The 16,637-nt window shown below is 44.2% G+C and overlaps 1 protein-coding gene across 5 annotated transcripts in view; it reads left to right on the top strand.

Moving 5' to 3' along the window:
• The window catches only part of Ntm (neurotrimin), a 990,153-nt gene extending 974,057 nt beyond the window's left edge, over window positions 1–16,096 (top strand). Inside the window, exons 7-10 of one of the 5 annotated variants that reach the window (XM_017595865.3) lie at window positions 1,619–1,770; window positions 4,785–4,820; window positions 10,336–10,368; window positions 14,284–16,096. In XM_017595865.3, the coding sequence (XP_017451354.1) occupies window positions 1,619–1,770; window positions 4,785–4,820; window positions 10,336–10,368; window positions 14,284–14,384 (322 nt within the window). In that variant the 3' untranslated portion in view covers window positions 14,385–16,096. The remainder of the gene's footprint in view (window positions 1–1,618; window positions 1,771–4,784; window positions 4,821–10,335; window positions 10,369–14,283) is intronic. The other 4 variants (XM_039082005.2, XM_039082006.2, XM_039082007.2 and 1 more) reach the window with 4 other exon arrangements.
• The last annotated feature ends 541 nt before the right edge of the window (window positions 16,097–16,637 follow it).

Below are 16,637 nucleotides of genomic sequence, written 5' to 3'. Positions count from 1 at the left end.
TTCTTATTGTAATAAAGAGAAACTGAGGCTTAGAATCCCAAGATCCTATATTCATCTCTGTTTATGAACACTATCAAAGTCTCATTGCTAAGCCACAGCACACTGCTGTTCAAATTCTTGATAGAAAAAAAAAGAAATAAAACGAGCTCTCAAAATGTGAGAGGAAAATACAACCAAAAAAAAAAAATTACACTGAGGCAAAGGAATTTTGGGGGAGGGTTCCTTTTGCAAAGCTCTACTCCAAGCAGAGGCCACCAACTCTGTCATCATTTACCCTGAAGAAAAGGGAGAGAGTGCCCAAAGCTGGATAGGAGACCTTGGTTCAGGCAACTTTGTGGCCTCCTTAACATCCTTTTTACATCCCTCCTTTTCCTTCTTCCCATTGATTTTTCCATGTCCACTTATTCATTTGCTCATTTATTCATTCCCAGCATTCTCCCATTGAGTAGGTTTCTCTGTCCTCCCAGCAACAAGCATGCCAAGAACATTTCTACCATTTGGTGCCACGGCTTTTCTTCTTTGTGCCACTGAGACTACAAGGCAACTGTGGCCTCAGATCTCAGAAGGAACATGACATCTGTCCAAGTAAATGACAACTGAAGCCCATTTCATTTTCAATGGCACACATAGAATTCTGCCACAAATAGAAGCGGCTTTGGCCAGAACAGACAGTTTTCTGGACGTCTTTGGAGGAATCTTTTGACTGCTAAGTTTGCTTCCTCACCCTGTGTCTGCTGTCAGTCAAAGGGAGAGAAGATGGTGTTTTATATGGACGAACCATGACCACCGAACAGGGATAGTAGCCACTGAATGGCCTACAGCTTCTTTAAGAAACCTAACACTAGTAGTAGTCAGAGGTGGGGGGGGGGGAATCCTTCAGGGCCTAAGAGGGTATTGTGTGTCATCCCAGAGGTGTGAGGTGCTGCGAAGTGCTGCTCATCACCTTACACTGTGGTCAGCTAAAGACATTTCTGAGCTGTCAAGCAAGAACCTGCTTTGGGGAAACCGCTTCCCACTATGGACCTGAAATCCAATTCACAGTTTGGTTCTGATGTGAAGATGTCTTACTTTACCTAGCACTAGTGCATGGGTTTCCTACCCATAAAAGCCTCTCACATTGGCTGTGAGCCTTGGACAGCACCTTACAAGATTAACTTGTATGGAACAAGCTAGAGCTAAAAACAGTGGCCTCTGGTCCCATAGTAGGGTGGGTGCTTCCTGCCATTTTACAGAGCCAACAGGCCTTTCAGTGAGGATAATGGACTCATATTAGTTCATTGCCCTTAGCTTTTGAGGAAGGAAGTCATCTAGGGGAATCTCTCTGGACTACAAAGCAAAATAGGTCCTACAAGCTCACTTGCCCAGAAACTAATGTAGCCAGAGAAGACAGTTCCAGAAGGAGCCCCTGAGATACTCTGAGCATATTGTTCTTCCCAAGTCCTGGGTAAACAAATAGTTGTGTTAAGAAGAATGTGTAATTATCATGATGATATCATGGGGGATATGTGAAGATACCATTAATCCTAGACTTTTAGTCCATCCTATTAGAAAAATTGACCATGTTTTCTTTTTCTTCCCCCGTCACTTGCCTTCTCTTTTCTGTTTCTTCTTTGCCTAGACTGGTTGAAGGGAAGAAGGGAGTCAAAGTGGAAAACAGACCTTTCCTTTCAAGACTCACCTTTTTCAACGTCTCTGAACACGACTATGGGAACTACACATGTGTGGCATCCAACAAGTTGGGCCACACCAATGCCAGCATCATGCTATTTGGTGAGACTCTGCCCTGAGATGGGCAACAGGAGTGTGTGGGAAGGGCTGATGGAGGGAAAGAAGTGAGCTGGGTGACATGTGTGAAAGAATAAGATGGGAGACAAAGGGAGAGCACGTGTGCACGTAAGAATGTAGGCCTCAGAAGTGGGCAGAGAAAAATGCAATGTTCATTTATCTGAAATGACAAAAGTCCTGAAATGGGAGGAAAGGGTGACTTTAAGATGCCAAAAATGACTTTTCTTCCTCCTCAGTGGTATCTGCAAAACTGACTTGGGGATTATAATTGTACAAAATAGTTAAGATCTCAGAGAGGAGCGTTTACAGCTTCCGTCCTTAGCTCGCTGGGCTAAATAACATGTTCCCTTTTCTGAAACTTTCCCAGCCACTGGCACATAAGGAAAAACTGAATAACATTCATAAGAGTTGAATCACAGCCCTTGGAATCCTTAATAATATTCATTTCAGAGACGGGTAGATAAAGAAGACAGAAAATGGGACTTTCCAGGTTCTTTATTTATGTCGATGGCTGGTAAAGGCATTTGCCCATCCTCACCATCATCTTGAGAGATGTCATCTCATTGTTCATGCACCAATTCCTTAGCTCTTTACTGAGGGACTAAGTTTATGAAGCAATTTTTCTGCCCTCATTTTGGGCCTAGCCACTCTATTGCTGGCAGAAGCAGTAAGCAAGCTTCTTGGAAAGCACTGGATGCCTACGCCTTGTATAAGCAATGTCTATGCAGGAGGGACTGACTGCCCATGGCTTTAAAGCCTTAATGGGTGCAGATACTTCTGATGGGCCATGTGATTTATTTCTGCTTGCCTTTTGAGCACATTTCTCCATAGTCCACCAAGTTCAATGACTGTCCAATTTTATAATCAGTTGGTCCCTGTCCCTGGGTTTGAAATATACCTGGGTGTGGTAGAAAGGGAAAAGAGAACTGTGAACATCAATTCTTGCTCTTCTGGGAGATTCCAGGCAGCCTCTGAGCCTCATGGGTTCTGCTCTTCTTTCTGCCCCTGCCACATGCCCTTAGTGCTAACAACATATGCTCTGTTGGCACTATCTCTGCTTCCAAATCACCTCCTCCCAACCTCCTACACTGTATGTGAAACACAGCCTGGTGCCCAGAGTTAGTGGAGAGACGTGGGACAGGAGAGGCCATGTTTGGTCCTGGAACACGTAGCTCAGAAGAGGCAAGCTGCGAGTAAAGTGACTGAGACACTTAGAGTCTCAATAAGGATAGCTATAAGCATTCTCCCATGTATGGGGATAGCCATGTGACTCTCTTGTGAATGAAGAACATCATAAGTGCCCCTTTGTGCATGGGAATAGCCATAAGAATTCTCACATATACAAGGATTTGTGACCCTCTTGAGCGTGGGAATAGTCATAAGTACCTCTCTAATCTGTCAGGCCTTTAGGGTTTTAGAGACAATATCTGTCTGTATGCACAAAGGATACATTAGGAAAGTGCAGGTCCCTCCTCCTTGTCTTGAAAATCTAAGGCATATCTGCAATCCCTGAGCACCTCCCCAAATCTTGTTTTGTTGCCACAGCCATTCTTCTCCTTGGAGATGGTCCTCCCCTCCTCCAATCTCTTCCCTGTTCCAAGATGGAGACAATGTTTTTTGCTACTAACCTCCCAGGTCTCTTTTCTCAAGAGGTGTCAGGATGAGAATATGGGGAAGAAGCAGATGTTTTAAGAGTAAAATAATAGGTGCATTTGTGACAAGAAAATCAGTGGCACATGGGCCATAAATCCACTCTTTTCAGCAGACGTCTGTGTGGCAATTACCACTGTGTTTTCTCTCCCTTCCCTCCACCAATGAGAGAGCACATACCCTTAGCCTCATGTAGGTTAATGTTGTCATTGTTGGCCTCCTAGATTCTTGGATTTGAAAAATGTCCATTATGAAGTAATAGTATCTTTGCTAATAACTGGAGGCACCCTGTATTTACCAAAGATGAATAGGATACACATAGGGACGCTGCTTAATGGAGGATGCCACCAGACCTGTAGCATGTTAAATATATAAGAGGAGAAGGCAAACATGTGACCTCTTTCAAATTTAGCCAATTAAATTAGAAATCAATTTAATTTGTTGGCTTCATTTGAAAGACTATTCTTGAAGAGCCCATCCCAGAAATGTTGCATGGGTATCATTGTTCCATGGAACTGGTGAAATTCCTCATGTTTAAGATGAGCCTTTCAATCCGTCATCTCCAGCCAGGTCTTGTCCAGATATTATTATGGCTCCCAAGTTCATAATTAAGGCTCGCTATCAGATAGTAGCACCTCCTTTTATGAATATAGAGCATCCTCTATTAAGTTCTCTCTCCAGCACCATTGCACAAAGCCAGCAAAACTGTTGTCACACTAAAAGTGAGGAATTATGGTATAAGAAACTCCTATGATGTTTGTATTTTAGTAACTGTAAGTCCTATAGGAGCAGGGCAGACCTTGCCATTACCAATCAACAAGGCTCTGAGCACGTGATCTCTGGAACTATAGAGCTGGTACTGCAGTTTTGAGAGAGCTGCTTCCATACTCCTGAAGCCCAGTGTTTCCAGGGTCACTAATGCTATTCAGAAAATAATACCGTGACACCAGAAATTTCTGAATTTAGTCTCTATCTGCAAGGCAATGGGATAATGATTTCTGAGGAAATATTTCACCTGGAAAGGTGATTTGGTCCTTTGCTTCTAGTCAGTTCCCAAGTTCAGCAGAAAGAAAGAGTGAATCCACCTGCTCTGGAAAATATGTGGAGTGGCCTTTTGCCTTGCTTCCCACCATCCCATCCATGTAAAGGGACGCAAAGCATTTCAAAGTTTGTCTTGCTTCACCTTGTCCTATGACCTTTGGTTTGTGTCTTCCTTTACTTATCCTTTCCTCTAGAAATGCTTGTGAAAGGCAGTATACAAACTATATATGAAAAATATATAGCGACTGTATATAATATATGTGTTTGTTTTCATTTTTTTTCTCCTGTATGTCCCCCACCTGATTTAGAACTAAATGAGCCTACAAGCTCAACTTTATTGCAAGGTTAGTATCCCTCTTGCCTTCTGTTTTCACTCCCTTCACCTCAACCCCACACCCCTCTCCTTCTCCCCCTTGCTGGGTTTGAATTCCTGATATTTCTAGCAGTAAAGTTGCCTAGAATGTGGTAGGGGGAGGCTATCAAAGAGGCTCTTGGGAGCTGGTAAAATGCCACCATGGAAACCTTTTTCTTTGCTCATCCCTCACACACTGTCTAGGAGGCTGAGCTTAGTAAGGCAAAGAAAGAAAGAATCATTAAAATGCCAGAGGCCAGTGTTCAGACAAAAGTTTGAGAAACTAAATTTTAACCAATGAGAAGACAATACAACCACTGACTACAGTGTCAGTCCAGGACAAAGTCAACTGAGCTTGAACATGAAGAGTTCTGGTGATGTCCCTCAACAACAGACTCAGACAATTCCTCATGGAGATTCAAATGGTCCATGAAACACATCACCATCACCTGGTCCACAGTTTTTCCTAGAAAGGTCTAAAATCACAAGAAATGATCCAAGGTGGGCCACCCAAAAATTGTAGCTAACAGCTGACCCTTAGGAGGCCCCAGTTCTTAAATAAGTCATGTAATTTTAATTGGACTTTACTCCATCTTCCATAAAGAATAACCTAAGCTTCAGAGACATTTCGGTGTTCTGCTGTAGACATATATGTAAGATGCTCTGAAGTACATTAGCACATTCTGAGTTTCCAGATACAGGCCAAAAGACAGTGACTTCCTCCATATGGGACATAGTCCATGTATTCTTTTTTTTTCTCTTTCTTTTAACCAATTCCTTGACCTCCCCTTCCACTCTCCTTGCTTGCCCCTCTGTGGATACTGTGATTCTTCCATTTCCTCCCAGTCTTCTCAGTCAGTGTGAGAGGCATGTTACAAAGCTGCCACCCCAAGTCGCTGACAGTCGTTTTGTTTGTTTTGCTCTTTTTGTCATGTTGGATATTGAACTATACATGTTGGGTGCTGAGCTCTAGTCCTGGCCTTTGATGACAGTTTGGGCTCCACTGATAGCCCAGTGAGAAGGTACCTACAAAATTCAATGAAAGGGCTTTCCCTACTCCCAAGAGAGTCTTCTGATCTCCCTTATCCCAACGTTTCCCCTGCATCTACCCTGTTCATCCATCTACATCCTAACTGTGTGGACACTCACAGAGGGCAGCTTCAGATCTAAGAGGTGAAAAGAAAGACAAAAAGAAGTGAACTGTGGGGATCTATGTGACAGGTGAAAAAAAATGTTTTTATCATAAGAACAGGCAGAGCTGCATTATCCACCCTTGTGATGCATAGCAGTGTGCTGATGAGTCAGAACAGAAAAATGAAGCAAGGACCAGGGAGGAAGAGAGGGGAGTCCATGGATGGATTCATTCTCAACTTGTGACGCAATTGGTGCCTTTGAAGCCCCAAATGAGGAACATTGCAGATCTAAAATAAAGAACATTAGAGATGTGCTAGCGTCAATGGTAGCAAGCACAGATGCTACCATGGTGCTTTCAGAAGTGATTAAGCTAATTCTGGCCACCAGGACTGCATTGTCAGAGGAAATAGGAGCACATCACATTCTGGGAGTGGCTCCTTACAAGCACTTCCTCATTGAAATGCCAATCGAGTGGGAGAGAAGCATCTCCCCACAATGAGGCCATGTGAAAGGAGACTAAAAGAGGTAAAAACAGCAACAGTTGTACCAATCACCTGTCCTTGCTGCTGAGTGTAGACCAAGGCTGGGCTACTGTAGTGCCATCTTTTGTTGTTGATCAACATAGAAGGAAGTTCCCTTCCATGATGATTTCCCCTTACCCCTTTGTCTCAGGAAACTCTTTGTTGGATGTAAGGAGGGGAAGAACTTTTAGACTATACATGTCTGGAATATGACTTTCCCCATAAGCACTGTATTATGCTGTACTGTAGAAGAAGCAGACCTTGCACTTGAACGTGTTTACTCATTTATCTGAGTTCATTTTCCCCTTGCTATGGCTAGTCTCCAAAAAACTAAGAGAGATCGCTCTTATCTCCAGGAATACCTCCATGGGATGCTAATCTTACGTGAGAAACATATACAGAAAGACTTATATGAATATATGGGCTTCCACTGTCAGGAGACGTTTGGCCTTTAGGGATGTTTGAGACTCCCTTGCTACCTAATATCTGAATGGACGAGAAGGGTTTTGATAAGAGAATTTTGCTCACCCTCAGCATTTTTGCCACCCTTGACGTATTCCTCTGCCTCCCTTTTGCAAACACAACAGATTTCATGTCACCTTCCAGCATTAATATTTGGTGGTGCAGGCCTCTCAACGTGATAAATAAGGACTCTGGGCTCTGCCACTATCCCTCACAGAGAGAGCACATGGAGAACAGAGCCCACACTGCAAACTCAGCGGCTCCACAGCTGCTCCCTTCTCATCCATGGGCCCTCTATCTTCAATCTGCTCAGATCTGATGATAGCAGTGGGCTCAGAAATGTTGGCTTGTTAATAGCCACAAGCTTGTTACCTCCCAGTGTTAAAGAATGGACAACAAAAGCAAATATCTCCTCGTGGATATCAGAAGGAGATTATCGGTTCTTCCTGCAGAGAATTTAAGATCGTTAGCAAGGCCAGCCTACCAAGTGATCAAGCAGTCAGCATTCCTATGGCAAGGATATGGGGGAAAGTCCATTCTCTGTTTTTTAGAAGAGGGGGTTGAACAGCCATATTCACTCAGCAGTCCTTTCCCCACTGTGAGACTTAGAGACCAGTCCTGAACCCGCCTGAGTGCTTAGATCCAGCTGTGAGTATTTACTTGGCTGACAGAACGATAAATTCTGGACTGAGCAGAAATTTGCAGTATTACCTGACTTAGGGGATTCTCATTCTTTTCCTTGCTGTAATAGTTTCTCTTCTCCATCCTTCCTTTTCTTCTCTTGTTCTCTATTCCCTCTTTCCTATCATTTTCTTCTTGATTAGTCTTTACCACCCCACCATGGTTTTTCTGCATGTGTGTTAATATATCAAAAGCAAAGGGAACAGCTACATTTTAATCAAGACCTTAATGAAGGAAAATATTTAGATTGTCAGGAATTTTTTATTGTTAATTTTTAAAGTTTTATTTTATGCATGTGAGGTTCGGTTTTGTTCTGGGTTTGGGTTTTCTTGTTTTTGTTTTGTTTTGCTTTGCTTTTTGCTTCTTGCATGTCTGTGTACCACATGCGTGCCCTGTGATAGAAAGTGTTTGTATCTTCTGGAACTGGAGTTATAGGTGTTTGGGGAAATGAACCTAGGTCCTCTGCAAAAGCTGCCAGGGCTTTCAACCACTCAGCCATCTCTCCAACTCCTTGCTTCTCTCTCTCTCTCTCTCTCTCTCTCTCTCTCTCTCTCTCTCTCTCTCCCTCCCTTTCTCCCTCCCTCCCTCCCTCCCTCCATTTTGCTGGCTGTCCTGGAACTCAACATGTAGACCAGGCTGACCTCAAACTCACAGGGATCCTCATGCCTCTGCTTCCTGAGTGCTGGGATTAAAGGTCTGTGTGACTGTGCCCAGCTTTGCTTCTTTTCCTGATACCTAAGATGTCACACAAAGGTTAGAGCTTACGGCTACCTTCAGCTTCAGAGGTCCTGACGAGGTTCACACTTCTAGACTAACTAGACACAACAATCGAATGCCAGCCTGACAGGGAGGATGGTGTCAAAAACCCTGTATGTCTTCTTGATAGTGGAACAAAAGTAGTCCTCAGTTCACAAAGGGAACACCAGGCCTGTATTTTCCCATGGTGTGCTAAGCAAAGGTTGGCTGAAACACTCTGACATAGAAAATACCCAAAAGAATTGAGTTTTACATAAGGTCAGAATAAGTATCAATTTGCCCTATATCTTTGCAGATGCTAAAGAATTGAGTTTCTTTCAAAAGGTTTCACCAGGCATGCAGAGTTGGGGGAGCTGGGTAGGAACAATTATGTGTAAGTTGCTTCTGGGCTTTCTGTGTGGTTACTAAAACAGGAACTTATGCCTTCCATTTATGCCTCCTTAGCATAGTCCCAGGTTTATATAGAAGCTACTTCTGCCCACCTGTAGCTCCATTTGAGCCAGTACCCACAACACTGTAGATTATACGCTATAAGTCACCCACAAGTTTTCCCTGCTTGTCTGGGAGCAAAGTCTGTATGGTTTCTTAGTCCCCCAATACCTACCTTCCCAGGCTTTCCTTTCTTATGGTCACCTCCCCTCTTGGTACAGAGATGCACATATGCCAGCCCCTCCTCAGCTTCTGGACTGTTCCAAGGGCCCAGAAAGCACTCCACTGGACAGTCTATGCTAAGCGTACAAAACATGTGGTTATCGCATCCGGCTTTCTGCTCCCACCCTTGCTTTACCTTAGACATTTCTTCAAAGGCAAAATACCAGGTCACCTCTCACATCTATATGTATTCAGTAGGGCTTCTTAAGATTGCAACTATACGGGGCTGGGGATTTAGCTCAGTGGTAGAGTGCTTACCTAGGAAGCGCAAGGCCCTGGGTTCGGTCCCCAGCTCCGAAAAAAAAAAAAAAAAGATTGCAACTATACACTTAAATTAGGAGGGGTGCATTTAAAGAATAGAGACAGAAGCACAGTAAGTATTCATGGAAACAAGAGATGGGATGAACTGTATCAAAGACTGTTGTCTCAATAGATAGATGTGAATATTTCTGTCCCCAAAAGAGACTCGTAAGGTGCCCAAAGCTTTGATGCTGTCTCATATGCTCCCTGTATCCAAATGAGCAATGACATGTATTAAGAGAGAAGTAGGTGTATGATAATCATAAATCAAGCCATCAAAGACCACAGAAAAAGTGTGAGAGCCCTGGATATCCTTCTGAGAGCTTGCAGTCAGGAAAATGGGGCTCTTTATAATCTACTCAATGGAGGAAACTTACAGGGGCTTCCAGAGAATTCCATGGTGGCAACATAGGTACAGATGACACTGTCTCAGGAGTCCAGAGAGAAAGACCCATAAGGCCAGCTTGAGGTCAGATATTGAAGGCCACGACTCCTCTGCCACCTACATTGATTCATCCATATTTCTAAAAGGCATAGCTAAATGTAAGTCAGGCTTCTACATGTTATAATTAGCATGGGATGGACACTCAAAATGGTAAAGTATGTATTCTATGGAATCAGCCAACTCTGTCCTTAAGACCACAGAATTTAGTGAAACAATGGAAGCCGTTCTATGAAGCAGTTTAACTTAATGGCTCGGATTCCCAAGGATAGGTGTCTCCTGCTAGGATCAAGCATGTAGATAGGCTCTGCTTCTGTCTGTGGTCCACACTAATGGGCATGCATACACTCCCTTGCCTCCAGTTCACTTCTACATTAAAAATAATTAAGTGGGGGGCCACTGTGGGTGATGGACAGTGATCAGCATAACTAGAGGCAGATATGAGGGGCCTGGGTTAGGCCAGGAACTCTGGCTTGTTCCCAAGACCATTTAGGTCACGTTAAGCGCTACAAGCTATTTTCTGCCTTAACAGTGGCTTATTTTTAATTTTTTTTTTTTAGAAGTGAAAACTACAGCCCTGACCCCTTGGAAAGGTTTGTATGTTTACTTCTTAGGCAGCTGATGCCTTAGTGGGAACGGGGTAGGTAGTTTTCTGCACCTCCTCCTAGATGCCTTCTTCTTCTTCTTTAAGCTCACCTTCAAGCATTCAAGCAGGATCTCTCCCTGATCTGCTATTAAGCCACATTAACCCCATCCCCAGTGATGTCACATCCTGAGTTGCTTCCACTTGCACAACTTTAACTGGCCGTATGGTGGCGCTAACGAGCACCTGCTATAGTCAGAGGAGCTGCATTCTGGGATCCTAGCAGGGCTCGTCTTGTCTTCCTCATGAAGCTCTTTCTAATGCAACAATCTTCTCAGGCCATCGCCTTGCATGCTGCCTTTGCTCATTCCTTTCTCTTCTTGTCTAACTCAGAGCTATTAGGAAACTGGTGACGTGGGGTGGGGTGGGGTGAGGGAGACTTGGGAGGAAAGGGGAGGTTCTTGGGTGAGTCACTGGGACAGGAATAAAATATGTCTTATTTGAGGCTTTCATGGCAGCCAGATGTTTCCAATGGATAATTGACACTCCTCACAGATCTCAGAGACCCTAACTGTCCTGGTAATTAGTCTCTTTAGGCCTCTGCTGCTCTCTAATGAGAGAGTGGCAATAAAGGCATCCGATGTGCAATGGAGGCGTGGCTGGATGAAGCTGGTGACCGTGTCACCAGACAGATGGGATAAGCTGTCACTGTCTTAGCGTCTACTGGAAGAAGGCCTTGCTCAAAGCAGACTGTGCCTTATGTCTGCCAGGACCAAAGATCCTCACCCCATGGCATTCTTTCCCTCTGGTATTTGCTCTGGGTAGGGCCGGTCAGCCTTTAGCAGTGCCCAAATGGCTTAACCATGGACTTTACCCTTCCCTGCAGATACATGATCTGAGCTGGTGGGAAGCAACATTTGGAAACAGAAGTCAAGAGGCCCGGGGAAGGCTCTTTAAACTCTCAAAAGTAAAGTTTCTAGAAATTTCAAAGGAAAATGACAATCCTCAGCTCATCTGTAGGTGTCCTTGGGTACTTCAGTAGATCCCCAGCAGTCCTGAACCCTGGTCTGTGAGTGAGGCTTTGTTTTCTGGTGGAGTGGCTCAGTCCTGATGTCTTTGGTGACTTCGTCAGACAGCGTTAGAAAGGGTGGGGGGAGTGAAGATTTCTGTAAGAGAAACTGAAAGCAGGAGACATAAGGGAAAAGTCTGTCTTTGTTTCCTATGAGGTTTGAGTTTTTTAATCAAATATAATTTCAAAAAAAAAAGAAAAAGAAAAAAACAGAAACACAAAGTAAACACGGACACCTCAGCATCAGTCAGGCTTCTCTCCCTTTGTGGGTAAGAATGGATTACCTCCCTCAGTCAGTGTGATGCGTATCCTGCAATTAAGAAGCCACAGCAAGCCAGATATGATACCAGGCACCTATAACCTGAGAAGCTGGGATCCTGAGGCACAAGGATTAAGATTTCAAATTCAGCCTGAGCTAGGTAGAGAGATCTTGTCCCAAACAACTGAACAAGAAGCAGAAGAGGAAGAAGAAAGAGGTCTAGCTCTTCATCACAGTTAGGAAATCTGCATGTCAGGCCAATAAGGAGAATTAGAATATTGCAATTCTGAGTATTATTTAATAGCAGAATGGATACGTTACTGACAGAATCGAGGAGCATTGTCTATACCACTGGAATCCTGAGTAGAAGTTGAAACAATGAATTAAATGAAGTGTGTTTCAGACAAAGGACTAGAGAATGTGAGCTTATGAAAGAAAAAGAATATGTCTGTGGAGTGCCAGTTTCTCTGCGTGTGCCATGTGTGTGTGTGAGTGTGCATGTATATGTGTGTGGGGGGGGTACATGTGCCCACATGCAGTAGACTGAGAATATTTAAGAAAGCATTGGAGGAAGACAGTCTAAGGTGCGAAATAGTAGGCAGATCACAATTGTGATGGTGAACGTTCTACCAAGGAGCCAGACGTTCTTGTTAAGCCTGTAGGGCTCAGCTGGAGCAGTCCGGAGGTGTGGAAACATTACTCTGGAATTAGTGTAAGGGATAAATGTGAGATGTCCAGGCAAGCCATGGCAGTGGTAGCTGCTGAACTCTGTGACTTGGAAGGTGAGCCATGCAGCTGTTTCTTTTCAGCAGGTGTGGGGAGACCTCTTCCCTTGGGCCGCCTATTTCCTGCTAATTCAGCTTTCCCCATAGAGGCTGAAGAGACAGGCAGGAGGGAGAAAGAGTATTTGTATGGGGTGAGGCAGTGGGTAGGCTGGATATGATAACTCAGCCTTGAATAAGAACAGCAGGAAGGCCTTGTGAATTTTACCGAGACAATCCTTCTTTAAAGAAAGGTGATGTATTCACAGGCCCTGTTCTCTTTTCTGTAGTGCACTCACTGGCTTAGGAGCTATCCCTACAGATGTCCTGTTTCCCAACATAGCATTAAACCACAAAGTCTGAGGACTGCACCAATGTAGGTAAACAAGAGCATCAGGGAGCACCCAGCAGAGCCGTTGCACAGAGGTTTCAGGTTGGACACAAGGTGTTCATCCTTATATGTCCATTTTTTTTTGTGGCAGGCTGGCAGGGCCTCTGCTGTATTCTGTTTGGCTTATGACTTCTACCCTTCAGTTACGTAAGGAAGAAGGGAATGAAAGAAAAGAGGAGCACCAGTGTGTTCTCAGAGAACTAGCATTCTTCTGGGCCATGGCAGGTAGCTAGACAGAGAGGGTGAGGTAGGCTGAGGTTCAATGAGGAATGGACTTTAAAGTTGAATCCCTGAGTATTCAGACAGCAAAAGAGATAGAAGAAAATAATAGGAGCCCTGTGCTACAGTTTGTGCCCTGATAGACTCAGCGGGTTAAGTACACAGGACACATTTTCAATTGTGTTGGACAAGGTACATGGAGAAAGATTGAATGGACCACTCATTTTACCAGGGAAGAAATGGAACCTGGCTCTCACAGACTGCATATATGGTCTCATTGACAAATCAGGGACAATGGCCAAAGTGGAAAGAATAGAACAGTCCAGACTCACTCAAAGTATAGCAATGTAACCTCTTTCCAGGGGCCTGTCAAGGAGTGGCCTCTCTTCTGGGAAAAGAAGAGAAGTGGGTGAAGGTGACGTGGAGTGGCTACAGGAAGGGCGCCTTAGTCGAAAAGCTAGCAGTTAGATTCTAGAAGGTGTGAGCAGTAGGTGACTAAGCCTAAGTGACAACCAATTGAAAGGTAAGTCCTCAGGGTTTTCATGATCATGTGTTTTCATTACATGTGTCTGCACAAATGCTTTCCATGTCATGTTGCCTGGATCACCTCCCTGCCGGGCACAGAGCAGAACAAGGTTCCCTGGGGCTTCTCAGCATGATGCCTTAACATTGCCAAGAAGCTGTATGAATCTTGTGACCCAAGCTAACATAAAGTTGGACAGCTGCTGACTTCAAAGGGCCAAGAAATGGAATCACATGGGTAGTAGCTAGATCCAAAATTTCAGGACTGGACAGGACAGCCCCATGTGCAATCAAGAAGCATGGTTGAATGTGGTGTGATTTAACCAGAAGTGACACCAATACTGAGCTCCTGAGTAGGGCGATCGGGTTTTGGCAGTGTTCAGGTGAGGACAGGGAGGGAATATGGACACCAGTTCTAAATAGCCCTGAAAAATTCATTGTACCAGAGCAGATCAGAGCAGGTCTAATCAGAGGCCTTATCCCTGTTCATTATTTCTCTAATGCATCTGATTTCTGACTTTATGTACCATCCAATAATCACCACTTCCTCTTTCATGGAAGTCCTTAGACCCAAAAGCCAAATTAGCCCAGAAGTTTGTATGAGGAAAGCGTGAGCAGCAGTAACGCCAGACCAAGTGACTGGCGAGGAGCTTTTCCTGTGTTGAGCTGCAGGTAGCTTACCGACATGTGTGTTCTTTCCACAGGCCCAGGTGCTGTCAGCGAGGTCAACAATGGGACGTCAAGGAGGGCAGGCTGCATTTGGCTCCTCCCTCTTCTGGTCTTACACCTGCTCCTCAAATTTTGATGTGAGTGCCCCTTCCCTGCCGGGGAGAGCTGCTGCCACCGCATCTCAATTCAACAGCACTGCAACATGAAGCAACAAGTCAGAATCAAATGAAATTCCGAGAATCACAGCCAATGAGACAGAAATTCGAGGGAGGGGAACAAAGCATACTGTGGTAAAGGGGAAAAAAAAGTCTAAAAAAAGGAAATTTGAAAATTGCCTTGCAGACATTTCGGTACCACTGAGTTTTCTTTCTTTTCCCAAATGGGAAGAAGGCGCACCTAGCTTGGACCCACCCACAAGCTGCACTGTGTGACCTCTCTGTTGCCAGGGTGGGCAAGGGCTCAGCCACTCTGCCCACTAAAGTGCCCCACCATGGAACATTCTGGAGTCGGCCATCCCAAATTTCATCGGTCCATAGACACAAGCACAGAGTGAGAAACAGGGGCCCAGAAGTGCCACGGAGGGCCCTTTGGTGGGCTGCGCGATGATGGCGTGTGTCATGAAGTGTGAAATCCGAAGTAGAAAAAAAAACAAGAATAAAAAAAGAAGAGAAGAAAGAAGAAAGAACAAACGAAACAAGACAGCCTGACAGCACCATAACCCCACAAGCAACAGTCACAAAAGACACCGTTAAGCTTTCGGTTTTTTTTTTTTTTTTTTCATTTTACCACATGGACATCATGGATAATAAGGGATTCTGATTCATTGTTAATTTTATTAATTATATTTTCTGATATGAGTCTAGAACTTAGGGCAAAAACAAGAGACAAAACTAAAATTACACAGGCAAGGGTGAAGGGAAGCGTGTTTCTTAAGTATTAAAAGTGAATAGTATACTTCTTACCTAAGTTTACAACTGGTGGACCAGACACCAGGCACTAACCACCTGGCGAGGCTTTGGCAAATCCACCAGACACACATGTGATTTAACAAACACCTCCACCAGCGTCATAGATTCCTCCTCATCTCTTGCAGACAGAACTATGCTATCTATACACTACTTAGACACGGAAGGTTGGTCTGCACTCTATCTTGGTTTGTTGGCTATGCTTCTTTTGATGACATATATTATACAGTATATATATATATATACATATATTTTTTTTTGTTAGAGTTCTAGCCATTTTCTTTCTCAGCAGGGTCCTTCTCAGACATTACTGCATGCTGTATATGGCGTTAGCTGTGTGTTGATCTTCTAAAAGATGATAGAGTTTACCGGTAATTGTGTAATCAGCTCCTTCCTTTTTTTTTTTCCCTTGGGTTATTTACATGTCAGAGACATTTCTACAAAGCAGAAAGGACAACAGAAACAATAACTAATACCAGGCGCAGCATCTTTCCGGGTGTGGCTCTCTGAGGAGGAGGCTACCAGCTTGGCTTCTCCATCACACCTTGGGGCATTAACGGACAGCAAGCAACTGAAACAACTAAACCAACAGTAATCACTTGCTTTAGCCCATTGTGGGAATCCCTGATGCCTTTTGTGACTACTGGAGAACTTAATCCTCTTGGTTTATTTTATTTAATTTTCCACCCTTGTGTGAGTGCGTATGAAAGAGAAGAAAAATGCAGTTTTTAGGTAACCATTTTTTCCTTCCCCGAAGTCTGGGGACCAGAGAGGCCTCGGGGAGGGGTCCTGGATGTGATGAGGGAAACTGGGATTGGGGGAATAGGGGAGGGATGGGTTGTCTCTGACTTGACATTAAAAAAGTGTTCCATGTCCCTCTTCACCTGGTGTGATACCTTCTTTGGTCATGGGGGAGGGGGAGGTGAATCTGACTGGCTGACTGGATGGAGGTGGGGCTGTTACGGTGCTTCTGAGATGCACAGAAACTTGCCTTGGCGAGCGTTCTGCTAAGAAAATGGTGGAATTTGAACTACCTCCATTCTCTCGGTTGATGCAAGGAGAGCCAAAGTTTTGTGAGGACCCTGCCTTCAGTACCTTCAGAGAGTCTCATTGGAAAGTGCTACTCTCCTATCCTGACAACCTTGGGTTTCCTTGGTGGGCCGATGGTCAGGTTAGTCATGGTCTCTAGTTCCAATGCATGAACTCTTGTGAGGTATGCGTGAAAAGACAAGGCAGAATTAAAAGCAGAGAAACGTTCATCGTGGTGTGTATTAAGTAACCCCACATCGTATGAATTAATGTTCTGAGAACTGACTGCCTTCCATGTTTGCCACCACCAGCCCCGACATCCAAATTTCACTTATAGTCATAAATTAGGAGGAAAGGATGATTTTAACAGACCAGTATTCAAATAATTCTAAGGT

The sequence above is a fragment of the Rattus norvegicus genome, chromosome 8, assembly GCF_036323735.1.
Source record: "Rattus norvegicus strain BN/NHsdMcwi chromosome 8, GRCr8, whole genome shotgun sequence".
Lineage (NCBI taxonomy): Eukaryota > Metazoa > Chordata > Mammalia > Rodentia > Muridae > Rattus > Rattus norvegicus.
This window is presented reverse-complemented; position numbering and strand designations above follow the sequence as displayed.